The sequence below is a fragment of the Sorex fumeus genome, unplaced genomic scaffold, assembly GCF_029834395.1.
Source record: "Sorex fumeus unplaced genomic scaffold, SorFum_2.1 ptg000131l, whole genome shotgun sequence".
NCBI classification, from domain to species: Eukaryota; Metazoa; Chordata; class Mammalia; order Eulipotyphla; family Soricidae; genus Sorex; species Sorex fumeus.
In genome coordinates, this window is record NW_026606188.1 from 29,940,137 (window position 1) to 29,963,902 (window position 23,766).

Below are 23,766 nucleotides of genomic sequence, written 5' to 3' on the forward strand. Positions count from 1 at the left end.
ACCTTGTGTGACCAACCCAGGATTTATCCCCAGCACCATATATGGTCCCCTGTAAAAAACTACGCACGCAGAAGGTTGTGTGTTCGCGGGCTCTCTGGACGCCCGCATTCGGTGCCCTAGAGCCACTGTGTGTGGCCTGGATCCGGACGGCTATTGGCCAAGGGCAAATGAAGGAAGAGACGAGGGCCAGGCCGGTTGATCTTTGTAGCAATTTATTACAAGGAAGTTGATCCCATAGAAGAAATTTATGTTATGGAGGGCCTAGGTTCTCTCAAGCACGCGTTCTCCTTGCTAGTCTCTCTGTGGTCCAGCTTGTAGCCCTGCTCTCTCTTTCTCCTGCTCCCTTCTAGTCTGGCCTACACTCCACCCAGTCAGGTAGCCAAATCAACATAAGAAAGCCCTTCCTGACTGCTCCAGGCAAAATATCTCCTTAAGCTGTTTTTCTCTTTTCCTCAGTCCAATAAACTATCAACTGTCAACTATTCCTGAGGCTATGCAGGAAGGACAGAACAGTGTTATCCTACAGTCCCCTTAGTACCATTGGGAGGAACCCCCAAAACAAAATATGAAGCCAGAAGTAGTACCCAAGCATCAGAGAGTGTGGCCTAACATTCACTTACCAAGATCTTTTTTCTAAGTGTAATTTATAAATTAGTATTGAGTACCCCGGCTACACTAGCATGCAACAGGGACGAATGGAGACAGACGTTACTGGCACCCACTCGAGCAAATCGACGATTAACGGGAAGTCAAGTGATCAAGTGATTGTGTACCCCACTCTCTCTCCCTCATTCTCTCTCCTTCTCTTCCCCCTGCACCCCTGTGCCACCCACACATACATTCTTTCTTCTACCATCTAGTCTCTTTCTCTGTTAATCACAATAAACTGTTATCTATTGATGTTGATTTTTAAAAATTTGTTGTACCTTAGGATGCCTCCTTGATGGACATAAATTCCTTCAGCCCTATGATGCCAACGTCTCCTTTATCAATGATCAACCAAGTCAAATTTGAAGATGAGCCAGATTTGAAAGACCTCTTCATTACAGTTGATGAACCTGAAAGCCATGTTACTACAATTGAAACTTTCATTACTTATAGGATCATCACTAAGGTAAATCAGTCCTTCCTTCCTTCCTTCCTTCCTTCCTTCCTTCCTTCCTTCCTTCCTTCCTTCCTCCCTCCCTCCCTCCCTCCCTCCCTTCTTCCTTCCCTCCCTCCCTCCCTTTCTTCCTTCCTACCTCACAAGCAACTAGAGGTCCTGGGGTCACTCCTAACATTCTTGGCCTGGCTATGTGTGCTAGATGGTTCAGTGGTCAGGCCCATGGTATGGTGCTGCGTGAGACTGCGTAAATAGTTATTAAGATCGCCAGATCTCTTGGAGAGCCAGTTAGGGCCAGGGATTGAATTTGGTGCCTAGAATATGCTAGGCATGATTCCCAACCTGTGGATTGTTTTATTGACCCCCACTGACCATTTTCTTAGTGAACCTTAAGAAGTACATTTCATTCACTTAAATATCAAAATTAGAGAATTTTAGCTAAAATGATGTGTTTTTTTTCAATCATTTTGTATAAGACATTACATGGCATTACATTGAATTTTCTCTATCCTTCATTCATTTTTTTAAGAAGTTGGAGAAATTCCACTTAACTTTAGAAAGAATTTTATCTTTTTGTTTGTTTTTTGCTGGGGGAGAGGGGAGCACACTCCTTGGTATTCAGGGCTTATCCCTCTCTTTTTACTCAGGAATCACTCCTGACTGTATTCTGGGTACAAAATGTGGTGCCAAGTTTTGAGCCGGGGTCAGCTGTGTGCATGGCAAGTACATATTATCTCTGGCTCTAATAACTGCACGCGTTAGAGCAGTTGTGCCTTTTAGGATATTTTAAGGGAAAATGATAAGGAAGTGTCTTTAGAAAAGTAGACCCTTATGATCCTAATAAGGCAAACAATTTGCTAAAAAATGACATAATATTTTATTTTTACATTCCTCTTAAAGATTGCAAAAGTAATTTATTTAATTAATTTTCCAAATAGAAGCAAGTGGACATTTTGTCTTTTTTTTGGGGGGGAGGGGGGTCACACTTGGTGATGCTCAGGGGTTATTCCTGGCTCTGTACTCAGGAATTATTGCTGGCAATGCTCAGAGGACCATATGGGATGCCAGGGATCAAACCCGGGTTGGCCGGGTGCAAGGCAAGCACCCTACCCTCTGTACTATTGCTCTGGCCCCACATTTTGTCTTCTTTATAAGCTACTTTAACTATCTAATAATTCAAGGGCAAAGTTGAGTGAAAAGTCAAGTTTTTTTAATCCTCGGACAGGACTCTGCAAAATGAACCTCTTTAATTTTCATAAAACAGATAAGAAATATGTTTACTTTTTCGTAAAAGATCATTATATAGTCTCAGCTTTTTAAAAATATTTTTGGGTCACACCTGGCAATGCACAGGGGTTACTCTTGGCTCTGCACTAAGGAATTACTCCTGGCAGTGCTCTGGGAACCATATGGGATGTTGGGAACTGAACCCATGTCGACACCGTGCAAGGCAAATGCCCTACCCTTTGTGCTATCACTCCAGGCCCTAGTCTCAGCTTTTAAGATTTAAGAGTTTGATTTCCAGGGCCAGAGTGGATAGGGCATTTCCCTTGTACATGGCCGATGTGATTTCCATCCCTGATATCCTATATGGTCCCCCAAGCACCACCAGGAATAGTTTTGGGTGCAGAACCAGCAGTACCCCTGAGCATCGCTGGGTGTTGAACGCCCTCCCATAAAAAGAATTTGATTTCTAAGCTTTATTTTGTTTATATTTTTTGTAGTACATCTCTGAGTCTACACTCTTCATTCATTGTGTGTGTGTGGGGGGGGTGGTGGCAGGAGGGGGGACTTTGGGCCACACCAGATGCTTAGGGACTGTTGTGCATGAGGGTTGCTTCCAGCAATGCTTGGGGGACCATGTGGGATGGTTGCTGGATCCACATCTCCTGCATGCAATACCCATGCTGGCCCCAGTTACATCTCTTTTTGAAGTTGAGAAGATTTTAGCATCATTTTTCATTTTTCTATAATCACTTCTAACATGACTTCTGCTCTGTTGTGGGAGAGTTTTTTTTTTTTTTTCTTTTTGGGTCTCACCCGGTGATGCAGAGGGGTTACTCCTGGCTCATGCACTCAGGAAATACTTCTGGTGGTACTCAGGGACCATATGGGATGCTGGGAATCGAACCCGGGTCTGCCACGTGCAGGGCAACCCCCTGCCCGCTGTGCTATCGCTCCAGCCCCACTTCTGCTCTGTTGTTAGTTTTGGTTTGTGAAAACCTAAACATCTCATCTCTTCACTCAGATTCTCAACATCTTTCTTTGGCTTTTCATTCCCTTGAGAACAAAGTACAAATTTCTTGATATGATATCTAAAGAGTATCTCTTACTGCCCAGTATTCTACTTCTGCTCTTCAATAACTAAAACTGTTGCTGTTCTATTCTAGGGTGTTTCTATTTTTTCTCTCAGCTCAGGTATTGAATGAGGGCCTCACTCATGCTGGGCTAGTGCTCTACCCTGAGCTATGTCCCCGGCCCCTTGTATTTCTTGTTTTGATGACTTTGCATGTGCTTGTGGGGGGTTTTGTTTAGTATGTCTTCCTCTCTTTAACAGAAGAACTACTATTCATTTTTCTGGACACAACTCAAAGTGATGCTGTGACGACTTCTCCATTGTTTCTGGCCTGCTTCCCCCCTCCAGAGTCTAACAGTCCTCTTTTGTTTTTTCACATTGTTCTGACTGAATTCTTAAAGAATGCAAAACATTGCAGTCAGTGTAGCAAAGACATTGAAAGTATTTATTTAATACTTCTAAACTTTTTTTTTTAATCTTACATTTGAGAAGTGATAATAGAATCTGTTGGGGTCTTTTTGCAGTGTGATAAGAATTGGTTTGGAGGGGCCAGAGACATAATATAACACATAAGGTACTGTCTTGTATGTGTCAGACCCAGGTTTGTTCCTCTGGCCACCCAGATGATTCCCTGATCCTGACGGATGTAAACTCTGAGTGCAGCCCAGACAATGCCTAGTTTGGTCCACAAACAAACAAACAAAAATAAAAACAATTGATTTTGGAGTATTGCACGTAAAGCACTGGCAAGTGCCCGACAGAACAAGTATCATTGATTGTCACCTACCTGTGTGTGAGCTGAGAACTTTATGTCCATTGTATTCATTCCTGATGAACCCATGGGCTTTTCAAGGAAGGGAATTCTATCTTAGGTTTTTCCCAAGTCCATACACAAGCTCCAGAGCATAGTAAGTAAACATTTTTACTTCTAGGTCAGTGAGGAAGTAAAGGAGTTTATGTTATATCAAGGTAAAACAGCATAGAATTAAATCTTGATTTTTTTCTTCTTATCTGTTTTTAACCTCTATAAATTTTATTCTCATTTATAAATAATAGCTGATGAAATAAGCCTCTCACCCTCCCTTCAGTTCCTTCCTTTTTTTCTTGTTTTATATTTAGTACAGAAGTGTCATATGTAGCTTAAACATTTGGTTATAAAATGGTTATCCTTTATTTTTAAAATATCTTTAATTAAAATGCCATTTTATACTACTTTTTAATGGTCATTAATAGTCTTGTTCCATCTACCGCCATACAATTGACCTCCTTAAATCAGTTCACCCCTCTCACCCTTTCTCCTTTGGTAAGCACCGTTTTTGTTCTCGTATAACTAGTATAGCAAGTAGTATAACTAGTATAACAAGTTCTTGTGTGTGTGTATGTGTGTGTGTGTGTGTGTTTGTAACAAACACTTTATTTGTTGTACTTTTTTATCATCCACATATGTCTGAAATTTCACAGCATTGGTATTTTTCTGTCTTATTTTTACCTGCCAGAATATCTACTAAGGGTATCTGTATTGTTTTAAATGGCAAGAATGGATATTTTTAGTAATCCATTCAGTTGTGTATATGAACCATGTCTTCTTTCTTTATTCATTCATTAATGAACACTTGAGGGCTGGAGCGATAGCACAGCGGCAAGGCGTTTGCCTTGCAAGCGGCCGACATGGGCGACCCGAGTTCGATTCCTCTGCCCCTCTTGGAGAGCCCGGCAAGCTCCCGAGAGTATCTCGCCCGCACGGCAGAGCCTGGCAAGCTCCCCGTGACGTATTCGATATGCCAAACACAGTAACAACAAGTCTCACAATGGAGACGTTACTGGGCCCGCTCGAGCAAATCGATGAACAACGGGAGGACCGTGACCGTGAATGAACACTTAATTCCATTTCTCAATATTGCCTTTTCACACTAATGCTGCAATGAACACAAGGGTGCGTATAGGTTTTGTGAGTTAGTGAATACTGAATGTGTTAATACAGACATTCCACTAAGAAAGAATAGAGCCAGGTTTCTCAACTGTTCCTACTAATATCTTTTTCATCATCATTTTTCCTAGCAGAAAGAGAGAAAAGAGTGAGGGAGAGAGTGTGTGTGTCTGTGTGTCTGCGTTCTGCTTTGTATTGTTTTCACAGTGTTAGAGACTGAAACCAGGCACTCACAACTACCAGGCAAGTGCTCTACTGCTGAGCCCCATCTCCAGCTCTCATCCGAAAATTTGTGAATTGGGTTGTTTTCCCTCTTATTTGCTTGTCCTAGAAACACAGACTTCCAATGGGTTCATTCTGACATTTAATTTTAAGCATTTTTAGGGTCATACCTGGTGGTGCGATAGCACAATGGGTAGGGTTTTTGCCTTGCACGCAGCCTACCTGGGTTCGATTCCTCTGCCCCTCTTGGAGAGCCCGGCAAGCTACTGAGAGTATCCTGCTTGCATGGCAGAGCCTGGCAAGCTTCCTGTGGCATATTTGATATGCCAAAAGCAGTAACAAGTCTCATAATGGCGATGTTACCGGTGCCCGTTCAAGCAAATCGATTTGAACAACAGGAGGACAGTGCTGCAGTGCTGCCTGGTCGTGCCTGTGGGCTGCTAGTGCATGCTTAGGGTATTTCTCATGCTTACGGCATTTCTCAGCCCATGATGCAGTGTCTTTGGCCCCTGTAAACATAATTTTTAATGTACTTAAAAAGTACTGCTCTTTTAACACTGGTACTTAGAACACTGGTAGACATGATTAATTGTTAAATGGACGTTAATTATGTGACTGCTTTGTGTTCTAAACTCTTTGTATATATTTGCTCATTTAAAAATTATGTACCATATCACTACTATGGCCTACGTATAGTGATTCACCTCCACTTCATGAATGAGGACACTGAAAGTCTGTAACTTGACAGAGTTTACACTGCAGAGTGATTGACTAAACTGGAATTCAAAGCCAGGCAGTTTAGGGGGTTGGAGCGATAGCACAGTGGGTAGGGCATTTGCTTTGCACGCAGTCGACCTGGGTTCGATTCCCAGCATTCCATATGGTCCCCTGAGCACCACCAGGAATAACTTCTGAATGCAGAGCCAGAAGTAACCCCCGAGCACCGCCAGGTGTGACCCAAAAAGCAAAAAAAAAAAAGCCCCAAAAAACCTACAAAAACAAAACAAAACAAAAACAAAAAAAATAAAGCCAGGCAATTTATTACACTTGATACTATACTTTTTCATACTTTTTCATATTTGTACATAGTTCAAATATGCTTTTATTTAAATATGTTTATAGGTATATATAAAGAAATATACAGATATATACATATGTATTTATGTACAATAAGAGATATGGACTATGTCTATATATTAAAATGTATATGTTAGATACAGGTAAACATTTAGTAGCTATATTTGATCAAATACAGTTTTTCCTTTATAGTTCACTTACATTTATTCATTTGCTTATTTATTTCTTAAAACTTTTATTGGTCAGACATTGTTTATAAGTGTTATGCTTCTTTACTGAGACTTTGTCAGTAATTAAGATAATTCATACCTTCTGCTTTTGGGGTCTTCCAATGTGGGAGGGAGCAATAGATACTATTAAATCACTGTTATTTATTATTTAAATATAGTTATAAATGGGTTGGACCGATAGCACAGCAGGTAGGGCGTTTGCCTTGCACACAGCTGACCCCGTGTTCGATTCCTCTGCCCCTCTCAGAGCCTGGCAGCTACCAAGAGTATCTCATCCCCACGGCAAAGGCTGGCAAGCTACCCATGACATATTTGATATGTCAAAAACAGTAACAACAAGTCTCACAATTTGTTGTGAGACGTTATTGGTGCCCGCTCAAGCAAATCAATGAACAACGGGAGGACAGTGCTACCGTGTTACCATGAGCATGAGGTTTGCTGTCTAATTAGAAAATTCAGAGACAGTTTCAGGGAAATTTTCAGATATATATATATATATATATATATACACACACACACACACACAAACACACACAAATATTATAAGGATAAGTATATATATATTGACAATCTCTTACATACAGATACCTAAGAATAACTGTGGATAGCTATAAGGTTTAGGAACAATATTCTGGGCAAGCTCTGTGTACGGGCAGTTAGCCTTTATTCTTCAGATAAAATTATCTGTGAAATTTAGTCATTCTATATTGGAGGTCTAGAGCTATGCTTCTTTTGTACATATAAAAGTAATAACTAAGAAAATTATGTATCTTCCTTCCTTTATATTTGTGTGGAGGCATACCCATAAATGTTTGCTATTATTCAAGTATAGGTTACCATATTTTCAACCTATTTATAGCAAGGTCATGAACCTTGATTCCAAAATTTAATTTCTATCAAAAAAAATCATTTCAGAATCCTAATTGTGTAGAGTAACTGCATCTGACCAGAAGTTTGTGTCTTGTTGATTGAATGCATGTATTTGTCGGGTATGGATAACTGTTCACTGTCTCAAACGTCTCGTACCCAAACTTTCATAGTTGGACATGAAAAAGTAGCCATCATTAACAACATTGCTCCCATGGAAAAATGTATTCCAGATTTAGTATTATTGTTTGCCAAATGAACTTTGCAGAACACATGTTCTTTCTGAGTTGAGATCAACTCATTTTCCCCTGCAATTTAGAAAATATTGTGTATTTTCTGTAACAGAATTTGGTCACTTGGGATGATGCAATAATTCTGATTTCTTCTTTAGGGAATCTAGTTATAATCTGAACACAGAGGATAATTTGTTTTTCTTATTATTTATGTGTAATTTTACATGCTTATGAAAGTTCAGGATTAGAATAAAGTTTTGCAGTAGGAAAGAAAGAACATAGTACTTGAGATTTGCATGCATCGTCTGTTTTGTTCCTCTGTTATTGTGTGTGTTGGAGACTCAATCAATGGCAGCAGGATGCGTACAGAATCGATCAGTTATTTGACTTGAATTTATTTCTTCCTCTTGCTATGATTTATACCAGATTGTTTTATGTGGAAATTCTTGAGGATATATGCAGCTCAATCTTATTTTAACTGCCCAGTTTTAGAGTGTTTTTAATGAAACGTGTGCCAGTTGATTTGCTTGGAAATTGGTCATGAACCTGTACATATGTGCCTGGCACAAGGAGGAATTCAAGAAATAGTTTTTAATGAGTCACACGAAATCATATTTTTGTGCATCAATACATGCAAGTATGTATTTGCATATATATGTCCACATACCACCTTACATAGACACACACACAACACATATATGCATACATATATAATTGAACTGTGTTTTCTTATTTTTGCCAGTTATTTAACTTGTACCATTTTTTTTAAAAGATTTTTTATCAGTATTGGGGTCAGGGAGCTATTCAAAGGGCTGGAGCACTTGCTTAGCAGTAGGGAGGCCCTGGTTTGATTCCCAGCACCGTATGGTCCTTCCAAACACCATTAGGAGCAGCCCATGAGCACCGAGTTGGGATATTTCTGAGCACTACTGTGTAGGACAAAAAGCTGAAAAACAGAAATGCACATTGTTTAGTGTTTTATGAAGATTTAATGCCTCACACTTACACATCTTCTTTACTTCTCTACCTTTTCTTCACTAAAGCAGTAATAGTTTTGTAAGATACGTTATAGGTTATTCTAACACTAATTTTAATAGAGAAAACTTTGAAAATATTTTTTGTGGCCTAATTTAATGACAGGTTTGCATCTTTGATTTGGCTGCTTAATTTTACAATTATATTTGTGTGTGTGTGTGTGTGTGTGTGTGTATCTGATGTTTCTGGTGAGTGTGAAATATGTATGCAATGTGTTATTCCATCTTTACTTCTTCAGGAAACTCAACCTAAATATTACTGCATATAACTTTTAATATGCAAGAAATCAGTGAAATAAGATATTGATAGGAGTGACTTTTTTTTAATGAGAGGTGAGTGTGCATTAGATAACCAATTTTTATATTCAGCTTGCAATTTAGGCAAGAGAAATGAGGTTGATATTGGATCTATGTTCTTCATGTTATATGTGTTGGCATAGAATCAGTTTTATTGATAACAGATATTTTAATATATTTGCTTAAGTTTTAGGAGTCTAGGCATAGAGCTCAAAATAAAGTTCCTTAAGAAATGACAGGAACATTTTCACATAAAATATCCATTAATAACATCTTAAGAACTGGTAAAATCACTCTCTGAAATGTTAGAATTTTTATATACTAGAAGAAAATTTTAGCAAAGCAATTCATTTGAGCAGAAGCCAGGAAAACATTTTTTCTCAGTTATATTCAGATTATTTTCCAAATAGTAAAAATAGATTTTTCCCTCAAATTCTGAATTCTAATCAAGTTGAGAAAAAAAATGTATTTGAAACCTAAATTCCCAACACACTTTCTTGTTAGCAAGAAAATCGTGCCAAAGATAATAGTACTTAAATGTTGTAGAAGGCAGATGGTTGCTATAAGACAGATTTTTCCGTTTGGTCTTAAATTTGAGCATAATGTTTGCTTTATTTCTTGAAATACTGGAAAGTTTGCTTTATTTCATTTGCTATGTGAATTGATGATTGCTAAAAGAAAAGTATAGACTGACAAACACTGAATAATTAGAATTTGCTAATTTTTTTTAGAGACCCATTTATTCCTAAAAATCTAAAATAGCATTAGGCAAATGTTTTCTGTCATCCTGAATGTGCTGTTATGTTCTACTCTCTGCAGACATCTCGTGGAGAATTTGACTCCAGCGAATTTGAAGTTAGGAGACGCTATCAAGATTTTATTTGGTTGAAAGGAAAACTTGAAGAAGCACACCCTACTCTGATTATTCCAGTAAGTTTTTACTCCACCCCCTCCCATTTATCTTGGGAATCATCATAATTCCTGAAGTCTAATTTCAGATCTTTCACTGCAGAATAATTCATTATCTTATAAACATTTATTTAAAATTCTTTCAATTTATGTACCCTTTTAACTTTTCTAATTTGTTAATGTTTTGCAGCATTTAGCATTGTAAATTTTTAAAAATTGCTTTAATTAAAAGTGCGTATGTGTTCTGAGGTCTTTGAAAAGGAGAAGTGTAGAGTTTCTTATAATCCTGCACTACATAATGCTTTGTGACTTAAATAAATATTTTTTTTCTTGCCAAAGCCATTGCCAGAGAAGTTTATAGTGAAAGGAATGGTTGAACGTTTTAATGATGACTTCATTGAGACACGCAGGAAGGCATTGCATAAATTTTTGAACCGAATTGCTGATCATCCAACTTTAACATTTAATGAAGACTTCAAAGTTTTTCTTACTGCACAAGCTTGGGTAAAGAATTTTCATTTATACTCAATGTAATTGTTTAGTATCATTGTGTACAAGGAGGTCTATATGCTTCTTTTTGTCTGTTACTTTCATAAACCAGGCAGTTGTATCCTTGAGTTATAGCAATTTTTTAAAAAGCACTGAGAAAGATATTTCAGATAGAACCTTATGTCAAATTTTATATAAACATTGCAGAAGTATTATATCTTCCTCACAGATATATTCCTCTAGGTAGAATTTGTGTTTAGTATCAGGTTATTTCTTGATATATAGGCAGTATTGAGCATGAGCAATATAATTCTCTTTATTGACACAATTTTGAGCAATAATGAACTGGGATTTTTTTTAAGGAGGGAGAAAAGTACTTACTGATTGAAGGAATGAATGGGTAAATATCAAGCTACCGAGAGTATTCGATATGCCAGACACAGTAACAACAAAGTCTCCAATGGAGACGTTACTGGGCCCGCTCAAGCAAATCGACGATCAACGGGAGGGCCTTTACCTTTTACCTTTACCTTATAGGAGCCAGAGCATTAATACAGTAAGTAAGGTGTTTTCCTTGCATGCAGCCAACCTAGATTCAATGCCTGGCAAATCATATGGTCCTGAGCATTGCCAGGAGTGATTCCTGAGCCCGGATCCAGGAGCGAGGATTGAGCACCACCAGATGTGGACCCCCCCAATCCAGTAAATGAATAGATAAATATATAAATTAAAAAAATCCTCTTGTTCTTTAATTGCCCAAAGAGGAAATTGATCTAATTTTTACTACAGAAATCTTATATTGTCTTCTTTTTTTTTAAATTTTTTAAAATCTTATTTTTATAAAGTTGTTCACAATAATTTATTACATTCAGTATTCCAATACCAGTCTCACCTTCCCACCGCTATTATTTCTACTATTTCTAACTACCACCTAAGGCTGCCCCTATAGCAAGCCCTAAATAATTTATTTTGTATTTCTTGTTGTGAATAATCCGCTAAAAATGATCAAAAAATGTTTCCTTAGAAGAAAGTGTGTGATGATTGTTGTTTCTCACCCTGAAGCCATTAAGTTCTTGTATAAATGATTACATGTTTTTACAGGTTGAGCCTTGTATGCATATATATGTATATATATGTATATAATATATTTGTGTGTGCATATATATATATTTATTTTTATTGAGTTTGGTTACCTCCTACTTTACACTCCATCCAATGTGGTGTGCTACTCCTGGTACATCAATCATTGGTGTATGAGATGTCACTACAAGAATTCTAAAATTTGAAAGAGGGTGATACAGCTGGAGTTAAATTTTTAACTGAATGGTGACTTTGGGGTCAGAGGCATCTTTGCAGCCTGTTGTTTTCTTCCGAGATTTATTTGTGAGTCTCTGGATCATGACCATTAATGAGCTTATATGGAGCCAGAGACGTTTCAAGGATGTGACTGCCAAGCTCCCGGAAGAACAGGGAAATGTGGGGAGGTTGCTCATTCCTGACTCCTGGAGATTTTGGTCACAAAACTCAAAAACCTGAACTTTTCAACATTTTCACTCATGGATGAAACTCGTCCTGAGCCTTTGGAGATCGGTCATGAGCATGACGATGATTGGGTTCTGGAGCTTTTCAGCTGCAGGGGCTCTGTTTGGGCTGGTGGTGGGTTCCCCTTCCCTGCTGTGGAGTGGCACTGATAAGACAGCCTGCCACGGGATCTGGAATCATCTCTGTAGCTTGTTGCTCTCTTCCGAGATTTATTTATTAGTCTTTTGTCTTCTTTTTCCTTTTTTTGGAGGATTTAACCAAAGAAGATAATGAATCAGACAATTAGTCCCTATTAAACAATTACTGACCAATGGTAATTTTATTGCCAAAATGCTAGAAGCTCCAAATGATTTCTCTCAGCCTTGCCAGATAGTCTTGCTATCAAGAAGCTCTTTGTGACTTTTGGAAATGAATTGTGGCCTGACTCCAGTATGCTAGAAGCTGTGAGAAATATTTCCTATAGTCAGCAGTTGGAACAGCTTGCCTGTTGTGACTTGTGCTTTCTCTGGTAATGTTGACACTATTCAATGATGTGGTAGCACTTCTGGATGCAGTATTGCCTGGTCAAAATTGGCATCTGTTATTTGTACACAGAAATCGTTCCAACTTCTAAATAAACCAGGATTACCTCATATCAAATTTTCCTTAAGACCTTTAGAAAAGAAAATGTGGAAAAGAAGATATGTTATTTAATAGGTAAAGAAAATAATAATACTTGAAGTGATGGATTTAGTAGTAGTAGTATTTTATAGGTGTTTGTGTATTTTTATTCTTTAACTTTCTTTTTCAGTCCCAAAATTATGTTTCAACATGTGGCATAGCCATGAGCAAAATCTGGTTTTCTTTCTGTTATTCTTTTATAAGGAATACTTTTGCATAGTAAATTCTTTCATGGCATTTTGTTTCCATCATATCATCTCCATTGTGTCCTTCAGTATGAGTTCCTTGGGAAAACTTATTCTTTTAAAGAATATCCTTTTATTTATGGGCTGGAGCGATAGCACAACAGTAGGGCGTTTGCCTTACAAGCGGCCAACATGGCCGACCCGAGTTCGATTCCTCTGCCCCTCTCTGAGAGCCCGGCAAGCTACTGAAAGTATCTCGCCCGCACGGCAGAGCCTGGCAAGCTACCCATGACTATTCAATATGCCAAACACAGTAACAACGTATACGATATGCCAAACACAGTAACAACAAATCTCATGATAGAGATGTTACTGGGCCCGCTTGAGCAAATCGATGAACAACGGGAGGACCGTGACCTTTTATTTATGCTATGAGGAAGCATGTGCACTTTTTTCATACCAATGCTTTGATCTTTTGGACCACTCCGGTGGTGCTTAGGGCTTACTTCTGACTCTGTGCTCAGGTATCACTCCTGGTGGTACTCAGGAGATTTCAAACTGGGCACCACCTTCAGTGCTGGGGATTTGAACTGGACTTGACCACATGTACTGCAAGAACCTTACCTCCTATATTATCACTCTGACAATGATCCAAGTACTTTAAAAAAGAATATTGTTAAGGAGACAAAGAATTAGAGGAAAGACTATTATACCCTGACTAAAAACTCATCTGCTTCAAAATTGACATTAAAGAAACATACACAATATTATTTTATTAACACTTCTTTTATTCTTCTAACAAGGTTTCTTCCTTTTCTACCTAGGAACTCTCTTCTCATAAGAAACAAGGTCCTGGGTTCCTGAGTAGAATGGGGCAGACTGTCAGAGCTGTTGCATCATCAATGAGAGGAGTTAAGAACCGCCCAGAGGAGTTCATGGAAATGAACCATTTTATTGAACTGTTTAGCCAGAAAATAAATTTGCTTGATAAAATATCTCAGAGAATTTACAAGGAAGAAAGAGGTATGTAGGGCCACTAAAATGTAATTTCAAAGACATCACATTTCTAAGAGGCTTTTGAAATGAGTCTATATATTTGTTGGTATTCTCAGGCAGTGTTTAGTTACCACTTTTTTTTTTTACCTCTTCTTTTTTCTCAAGAGTTTTATCTCTTTGCTTTCAGGACTGATCTGTTTTGTGCTTGCTGTCTATTCATTAGAGCTCCTTGTCTATTTAAATTCCTGGCTTCAACATACTAACATCTTCATTATGTTTGCTTCGGATGCTTGCTTTGCATTGTGTATTTTCTGTCTTTTAGTGTGCCTTGCCATTTTTTCCCCTTGATATCCAGGTATGTTATACTGGGTCAAAATAATTTGTATAAATAAATCATTGGTAATCTGGTGGTGAGGTGCAGGGGTCGGGAGTATTTCTGAGTCTCATGATTAGGTCTCTGTCTTTGGGGAGGCTGTATTTTCTGCTCTGATCTTCACTAGTTTCTGTATTCCCCCCCATTAGATAAGACTGAAATGCTCGAAAAACTGGAGTTTCGTGTCCCCCTCCCTCCCACTTCTGCTGTGTCACTGAAACTCTAGGTTAAGAAGTGGTCAGCTCTTTTTCTTCCTAAAGGCAGACTATGTTAAGAAAACAGTGCCTGGGGCTGGGGCATTAGCACAGAGGGTAGGGCTTTTACCTTGCTGAGGCTGGGTTGGATTCCCAGCATTCCATATGGTCCCTTGAGCACCTCCAGGAGTAATTTCTGAGTGCAGAGCCATGAGTAAGGCCTGTGCATCGCCAGGTGTGGCCTGAAAAAAAAAAAAAAGAAGACAGTGCCATTTCAAAATTGCTTGTTCTATTCTTCCACCCCTAGCCCCTTTGGAGGGCTGGAGCGATAGCACAGTGGTAGGGTTTTTGCCTTGTGCACAGCCAGCCCAGCTGAGCCGGTTTCGATTCCTCCATCTGTCTTGCAGAGCCTGGCAAGCTACCAAGAGTATCTCGCCTGCATGGCAAAGCCTGATAAGCTACCCCTGACATATTCGATATGCCAAACACAGTAACAAGAAGTCTCAATGGAGACGTTATTGGGCCCGCTCGAGCAAATTGATGAACAACGGGAGGACAGTGACAGTGACAACCTCTTTGGAGAAGAGTGAATTTTTGATAATTGCTGTGGGAATCTGGGACAATGTCCTAGGATAGATTAATTTTGCAATATTGTGGGAAGGGTTCGCTATGAATGCAACTTTTTAATTTTTTTATTCCCTTAAGAATTTTTAATTCATAATTTGTAATTCTGAAGTGTTCCTGTTGAACCTAAAGCCACTGGTTAATTAGTAGTTCAAGTCTCCGTCCTGAGGCACTGGGCCCTGAGGTGATAGCAGCTGAGGGTCTTGCCTCTAGCAAGCAATAGTTCCTTGCTTCGCACTTCTCCAGTTTTGTGGCTTCCATTTCTCTGGTGCCCTTTCCTTATCTCACAAATCTATGAAGAGTTGTTGACTTTTCAGTTTGTTCAGTATTCTGTTGTTAGGTTGGAATAGAGACTTCCAAGCACATTTCATATGAAATTGCACGTTAAGTTGACATTTTGCCTTCAAAGTTTGAATGCTACCCATGCACATATTGTGACAATTTTCTCATTCTTAAGTGACTTTAAAGGAAGTCATGACCAGTCCCCATTCTTTTTAATCGACTGTGAGCAGTTTTCTTTACCATTAAAAATAGTAATAGTTATGTAAGCCGTCAATTTAAGACTATAGACATTATATGCCATTTGACTTAGTTAATGTGCTTTGTTTATGTTAGATTTTTTGAATTTTGCGGTTTATTTCCCTAAGTTTCTAGCTACATTTACCTAGAGTAAAAATAGATAGGAAAGTAATATAAATTCATATTGCAAATGAAGAATTATTCTCTATGTATATTGTTTCAATTATTAAATAAGTGAAAGCATAAGATTTTGTCAAAGGAATTTTTACTTTATTAAGAATTGTTTATTAAGGAATATAGAAAAGCATTTCAAACTGATTTGTATATTTTTTTGGTTTGAGCATTATTCATGCATTAGCTCTTGGTGAAGTTATTGCTATGAAGGAATGTAGCTTGATAATTTATTTCCATCAATTTGTTTCCATCCTTTTGGTCTGCCATCATAGTTACTATTTGTTGATTCTTTAAAAAAAATTTATTTTGTTTTGACTTAAAAACTAATTCTTTAAGTCTAGTGATTCTGTTTGTATTTTGCTTAGTAGAGGCAAAAAATCTAGTAGATTAAAAAAAAATGTCTATATGTATTTGTTGGGCTGCAATTGACAGTGCACAAGGGCTAAAGGGCTAATCCTGGCACTGTAATCAGGAATGACTCCTCGTGGTGCCAGGGGACCATATGTGGTGCCAGAGATTCAAACCAGGCTAGCAGCCACATGGCTGCATGCAGGCAAGTGCTTTTCCTTCTGTCTATCTCTCCAACCCATGTTAAATAGATTCTTGATGCTTAGTTAAATGTGATAGCAATTAGAAGAGGCCCTTGGAAATTCTTGGCACTAGAAGTATGTAGGATATCACTGTTCTATTGCTCTTATAGGGTACTAGTTGAACAATCTTTGCTATGCTCTAATATTTGTGAAATGCACAGAAGAAAAACAGGAATATGTTACTTTGACTTCTAAAGATAAATTTTTTATTTTCAGGGAGTAAACACAGGTACTCAGACCTGAGGCTTTACTGGTTTTTGAAGCGGAAGCCCCCAGGGGTCCAGAGCAATAGTACTGCAAGCAAGGCACTTGCCTTACACGACTGACCTTCGTGGCACCCAACGTGGTTCCTTGAGCCTTAATAGGAGTGATCTCTGAGCTAGGAGTAATCCTTTGAGCACTGTGAGGTCTCTCTCTCAAACACTAACAACAACAACAGAAAAAGAAAAGCAAAGACCCTCATGCACTCAAGATCTAAATAAACTCAAGATCTCAAGATTCTGTTTAAAATAATGGAGGGTTTTCTTTTGTAGTATTGGAAAACTAAGCTGTAGGGTGATGTATTCATATTCCAGTCATGAAGAATTTAGGGATAATAGCTAGTAGTTTCTGTCATTTCAGTGGTTGCTTCGTTTTAAAAATTTAGTTTTATAGTTTTTTTGGCAGATTTTATTTTTAATTGGCTGCATGTTATCTGCTTCTCTGTGCTGCTAATTCACAGAGGAATAAGATGGTATCTGCCCTTGAACTCTACTTTGATAAACGGATATATTGGTAGATAAATAAGGGTGCAACTACTTAAATACAAATATAATTTGAGCTGTAATTTAGAATTTTAAGGAGATTCTATACAAACATACTATAGAGGTTTAGACATAAAAATATGCCCTTTGAGAAAAAGCATAAAGGAAACCATTCTTATCTACGGAATATTGGGGTAGTATAGACTTTATTTAAAATAGATTCAGATTAGTTTAGAAGTATTTTAAAGGTCTTTAAACTTTTTTTTTTCATGAGGTGGAAAGGGGAGGTAGTTGTTTATAGCTACACAGTAACCATCAAGGACAGGAGGATGGCCTTAATGCAGGAATGCTCCAGCCTGAGGATATGTGCACAATGAGACAAATGAGGTGTTTTTTTTTTAAGTCTCTTTAATTTACATATTTGGAAAACACATACATTGAGCATGTGATTCTTTTTTCAGAATATTTTGATGAAATGAAAGAGTATGGTCCAATTCATATTCTGTGGTCAGCATCAGAAGAAGATCTGGTTGATACTCTCAAAGGTGTTGCCAGCTCTCTTGATAAATGCTGTAAGGCCAGCGAAAAGCGAATGTGTGGACTCTCGGAGGCCCTGCTTCCTGTCATCCATGAGTACGTGCTCTACAGTGAGATGTTAATGGTAGGAACTTATTAGACTCTCACATCTTTTACCTGACTAGAATCTTTATAAAAGCAGTTTCATTCTTTTCACCACTGTCCTCCTATCCTAGCAGGATACTTTGCATGTAAATAGTCAGTAAATGTTTGTTTACTGCATGAATGAGTTGATGAGTGGAAGAATACATTAATAAGAAACAGAAATATTCAACAGCAATAATAATTTATAAGATTATACATATGTTTGAGGCGGCCTCAGGCAAGCTTTTCATTGGGAATATGATCATGTGTTCAAGTGTTTAAAATTTTTCTTTTCAGAGTTTTAGCATTTTATACATTTCTTTTCATCATTGAGTTGCTTTTCTGCTACTAGGTACATTTAATTTTGCAATATATTTAATATCATTATGCTGAACAGACTTGAGTAGGATCTTGATGTTTGTTCTGCCTTCTGACTATGTCTCAAAAGAAATCCTTCAAATTAGAATGTTTTCCTTTTATTATTTGAAAATCCTTTTACTGCTTTTCTGCCAGAGTTTTTCATTTAACTTCCTTAGTTCAAATTAAGGTTACCAGATATTTGTAATTTTAGCTGTCCTCTTTGCAGGAACTGATGCTTTTCACTTACCACTCCTGTTCACAGTGTCCTGCACAAACTGAGTCTCTGTCTCTGATGATTTGGGTTTTTGTTGAGAGAAAAAATCAGTTTATGTTCAGCTAGAGCTTATTTCTTCTGTCATTTGTAACTGGAGCCATGTCTGGTGTCTGTTTTCATATATTCTTGATTTTGAATGACAAAAAAAAGTTAGTCTTTGTCTAGGTAAGAAACTTTCAATTATTTATTTATTTATTTTTTGGTTTGTGGGTCATACCTGGCAATGCACAGGGGTTACTCCTGGCTCTGCATTCAGGAATTACTCCTGGCAGTGCTCAGGGGACCATATGGGATGCTGGGAATTGAATCTGGGTCGGCCGCATGCAAGGCAAACACCCTACCCACTGTGCTACTGCTCCAGCCCCACTTTCAATTATTCTTGCAGCATGGTATCTGCCTCTTGTTTCTGTTTTCCTTTGGCAGAGTCATGAAATATTTTGTGGCCATTGTAGATCCCTGCTGTTTCTTCACCTTATTGGGGTTCTCCCATAAGCCTTTCATGCTTCCCTAATGCCCATAATGTTTCACTGCTCAGGCATCACCCCCTTGTCTTCAGCAGTTTCCTTGGCTACATGCCATTGTTTCTCTTCATTATTGATCTTCCCCTTGTGTGTCTCTTCAAAGTGATCTGATTTGTATCATTACAAATAGTATATTCTTTTTTTCTTAATTATATGTGTTTTACTCTATTATGTAAAGATGGAAATCATGTAGCTTAAATTATATATCATTGAAGATGTGGAAAAATTATAATAGTAATCAGAAAGAATTATTTCCTAGGTTCTCATTTGGTTGTAATATTTTTTAGACTCCTAGAATATAAAAAGCTGTATTTATATTGCAGTTGTGGTTTGGTTTTATAATGGAATGTCTTCTTTACTGTGAAATGAAATATTTAAAATGTATGCCTTCACAATGATTATATTAGTATAATTTCTACTAGTTATCTTCAGAAGGAACCACTATATAGAGTATTTCTACTTGCATGAAGCACATTGCTTCATGTTTATGGAAATACCTTGAGTAAATTGACTGAAATGTCGTAGTCATTTGGGCTTAGGAAAGGAGGTCCTGGTGTGAATAGCACACATCAAAGTAAGTGTAGAGAAATTTGTAATAATTACTAGAATTTTCCATTGATTTTCTTGAAAATAGGAGAAATAATAACGGCCTTTGACTGTTTTAAGAGCGATTCTCAGGCACAGGCTGGACTGCCTGGTTTTCGGGATGCTTTTCACCTTTACCTTTGACTTTTTACTTTTATTTCTCACTTGAATGCTCTGAAGCCTACTTTCTGGCTTCCATGTAACTGATTTTTGTATCTAGGTTCTTCCCTTGCTCTGAAAGACACACAAATCTGCCCTTCACTTAGAGATCTGTACCTCTGTACTTATTTCTGGTGTGTCTTTTCTTCTACTCCCTCTGGCTGAGTTGGCAGCTTACTCAGAGTTTGTTTTTTTTCCCCAACCTGTTTAGATGCCTCCTGTTTATTATTACAGTTTCATAGAGTGGATTATGTAATATGGATTATGCAATTGCATACAGTGAAATCCAGTGGAAGATGAGTACACAGACAAATAATCTTTATGTTTATAAAATCTATGTAGAATACCTTCAGAGGAAAAATGAGTTGCCGAGGGAATGCCCCACTGTAAAAGATGTAGATAGATGCAGCACTCAACTTGCGTCACATGGATGTGTTAAATTAAAGGCACTGAAACATGAAATCATGCTTATTCAGGAGAACAGGCTGAAACTACCATGTTCCCACAGTTTTTCATCAGAAGCTTGACTGATCAATATTTATTTTATTTTATTTGTGTATGTATATTTATTTAATCACAGTGAGATATACAGTTACAGAGTTGTTCATGATTGGGTATCAGTCATATAATGTTCCAACACCATCCATCCCTTCACATTTCCCACAACCAATGTCCCCAGTTTCTCACCTGCTCTCCCCTTTCTCCACTCCGAAGGCTATGGCAGGCACTTTTTTTTCTTTCTCTCTTTATTTTTTTCTCTATTTCCCTCTCCATCTTTCCCCCTCCCGTCCCCCCCTCCCCACAACCACTTAGGGTGTAAATACACCACTTCAGTTCTCATATATTCCTATGTTGACTCTTTGAGGAAATACTCTCTCTCTGGAGTCAGGAATGATTGTAGATTTAGATGAGAGATATAGTAGCCTTCCAGATGCATCAGTCAATTTACCCATTATCATGTATTTCTGGGCTGGAGCCATAGCACAGCAAGTAGGGCATTTGCCTTGAATGCAGCCAACATGGCCGAGCCAGGTTCGATTCCTCTGCCCCTCTCAGAGAGCCGGCAAGCTCCTGAGAGTATCTCACCCGCACAACAAAGCCTGGCAAGCTACCCATGACATATTCCATATGCCAAACACAGTAACAACAAAGTCTCACAATGGAGACGTTACTGGGCCCGCTCCAGAAAATCGATGAACAACAGGAGGACAGTGACAATGACATGTATTTCTAGTGCTTTGACTGACTTGTTGTATGTTGTTGCAGACTGTTTTGTTCTTTGCTGGTTTGAAAGAATTGTATATGCCTAGAGTGCTTTGTCAAAGGTTGTACATTCAATGGTTTAGCCAGTAAGATGTGAATTGAGAAAACTGTATAAGATTTGTGGGGGGAAAAAGATCTTACACATTCTTAATGTAGCTTTAAAATGAAACATTTATAAAAGATATTGCATCTCCAAATGATTGATTACCTGTGGGGAAGAGATGCTTTTATTGCAATATATAGTTTTCTTTTTTATCTAAAACAAAAGGCCGTTTAAATTAAGGGCAGTTTATTTTATTTGTGTTTATATAAAGGCTGTTATGAAAAGAAGAGACCAAATACAAGCTGAACTGGATTCCAAAGTTGAAGCTTTGGCCTATAAAAAGGCAGATACTGATTTGGTGAGTTTTTGTATTTCTTTGTATAATTCTAAATTTATTATTGAGAATTTCTATTAAAATTATAGGGGCTGGAACAATAGTACAACCAATCAGATGCTTGCTTTGCATGCTGGCCAACTCAGGTTTGATCCCCAGCATCCCATATGGCCCTCTTAGCATCACCAGGAGTATTTCCTGAATGCAGAGCCAGGAATAAATGCTGAGCATCACTGGGTGTGGCTCATACCAAATACTCAAACAAACAAATGAAAATATAAAGTTTTATTTTTAAAATATTTTTCAGCACTTTCAAGTCATTCTAAAATTTCTTCAAAAGTCTTTTTACATTGAGTGCCAAGTAATTCTAGAAGCATAACAGTGATACATTTCTGCCTCCCCCCCCAATTTAATTAATTAATTAATTAATTTTGTGGCACTATGTCTTTAATTCAGGTCTTCTACAAACAAAGCTTGTGCTTTCTTAGTGAGTCACCTCCCTAACCCTAGCCTTTCTGACATTATTTCTTAGCTATGAATATGAAATTAATTTTTGAAAATTTTTGTTAAAAGAAGGTAGGTAAAAAGTATTTGCATTTTCCAGAATGTAAGAACTCAGTGAAACCATCCAGTTTCTATTAATTTCATAGGGTGTTTATAAAAAATGTTAGTGTTTTTATGTAATTCATTCTTTTTTTATAAACATCTTTCTTGTTTTCTAGGTTTGTAGGATAACATTGGTTTGTCCTTTCTGCCTTGCCACAGGGAGCTTAGGTTTATGGGGTTGCACCCATCACAGTCATTCCCATTCCTCTGCATTTATCTGTAACCACTTTCTTTGTGCTCTGCTTCCCTAACCAGTCAATTGCCTTTATCTCCTAATCAGACTCTTTTAACTTATAAATGTTGCTTTTCTCTTTTCCCTATGTTCTTTGTATGGTTAATTCAGAGTAATGTCCTTTTTTGCATTGACACAGGAAGACAGTTAATGCTATGCTTTAGTAACTTGAAAAGTTAATTGACTCTGAATAATATTCAGTCCTGGGTGTCCGTTCTCTCAATTTAAGCATCAGTTGCCCTTAGTTCCTAGTATCCCCAAAGCAGGTATCCCCAAAGCAGGTTCCTGATGAGGGACTGGATGGATCCAGGACAAGCTGTGAGCCATCCTGGCATCCATATGGGCCAGGCCAAAGCGCCATAATACTTAACTCTAAGTTAAGAGTATGGTCATGGACAAATTCTATCATGATACAAAAAGTAACAACTGTATTCGGATCCTGCTAGGGTTAGGAAAGACTAATCTGGCCTGAGCACTGTAGTCTGAGATCTGTAGCGAGTTGCCCCCAGGACAGCCATCCTATAAACTTAATGTATCTCTTATGTATCCATTCAAAATAACTAATATTATTAAGAAGTAAAATTAAGATGAATGTTTAAATGATTATTGGACTAGGGAAAGGAGAAAAAACCCTAGGTGGTATTTTGCCCTTGAGCAGATCTCTGGACTGCAGATCAGGAGGAGCTTTGATTTGTTGATTATGCTACCAGACCTGGGTGTGGTTGCTACAGCCAAGTTTTGGGGAGTTGGGAGAAACTAGAGAGAAGAGGAAGGGTGAGACTGACTGCAGAGAGACTAGCAAGGGGGGACTGGAGGAGCCGGGAATCAGGGGCAGTGTGAGACTAGAATGGGTAGTTTAGTAGACTGAAATAGGCAGGTGGGGAGAATGGGATAAACAGTAACTGATCACCGACCAGCCTGGCCCTCCTTCGCCATACCGGGTGGGAAAGTGGCCTGAGACCACCAAACGCAGGCGGCAAGAGAGCTCCAGGCTTCTTATTTGTTTTATGAATACACATAAAACAAGTATTTGATGTACTTCACACAGTAACAATTGTCACAATAGAGACGTTACTTGGCACGCTTGAAAATGGATGAACAACGGGAGGACAGTGACAGTGACAATTCTTTTATTACGGTACTTTATTATAGAAAATTTCAAATTATGAAACAAATCCAAAAATTTAACGAACTATTCATCTACCTTGTTGGGCTTCATTTAATTTCCAACATTTCGTTCTTTTTCATCTTTTTCTTCATTTTTTACTCTAATGTATTCTAAAGCAAATGCCAGACATCATATTATCACCCATGGTATTTCAGTAGTGATATTACTGTCTTCACTTTTTAAATTTAGAGATGAGCATCACTATTCTCATTTCAGTGTTGGAGAGGAGGCTTCGCATTGAGGAAAACTTATACTTACTGCTTTTGAAATAAAGTAGA

The 23,766-nt window shown here is 38.0% G+C and overlaps 1 protein-coding gene across 2 annotated transcripts in view; it reads left to right on the forward strand.

The window, feature by feature from the left end:
* The window catches only part of SNX7 (sorting nexin 7), a 106,390-nt gene that overhangs the window by 23,683 nt on the left and 58,941 nt on the right, over positions 1 to 23,766 (forward strand). For both annotated transcript variants that reach the window (XM_056139146.1, XM_056139147.1), the window contains exons 2-7: positions 932 to 1,114; positions 10,105 to 10,215; positions 10,534 to 10,698; positions 13,895 to 14,093; positions 17,745 to 17,944; positions 21,420 to 21,506. In XM_056139146.1, the coding sequence (XP_055995121.1) occupies positions 944 to 1,114; positions 10,105 to 10,215; positions 10,534 to 10,698; positions 13,895 to 14,093; positions 17,745 to 17,944; positions 21,420 to 21,506 (933 nt within the window). In that variant the 5' untranslated portion in view covers positions 932 to 943. The remainder of the gene's footprint in view (positions 1 to 931; positions 1,115 to 10,104; positions 10,216 to 10,533; positions 10,699 to 13,894; positions 14,094 to 17,744; positions 17,945 to 21,419; positions 21,507 to 23,766) is intronic.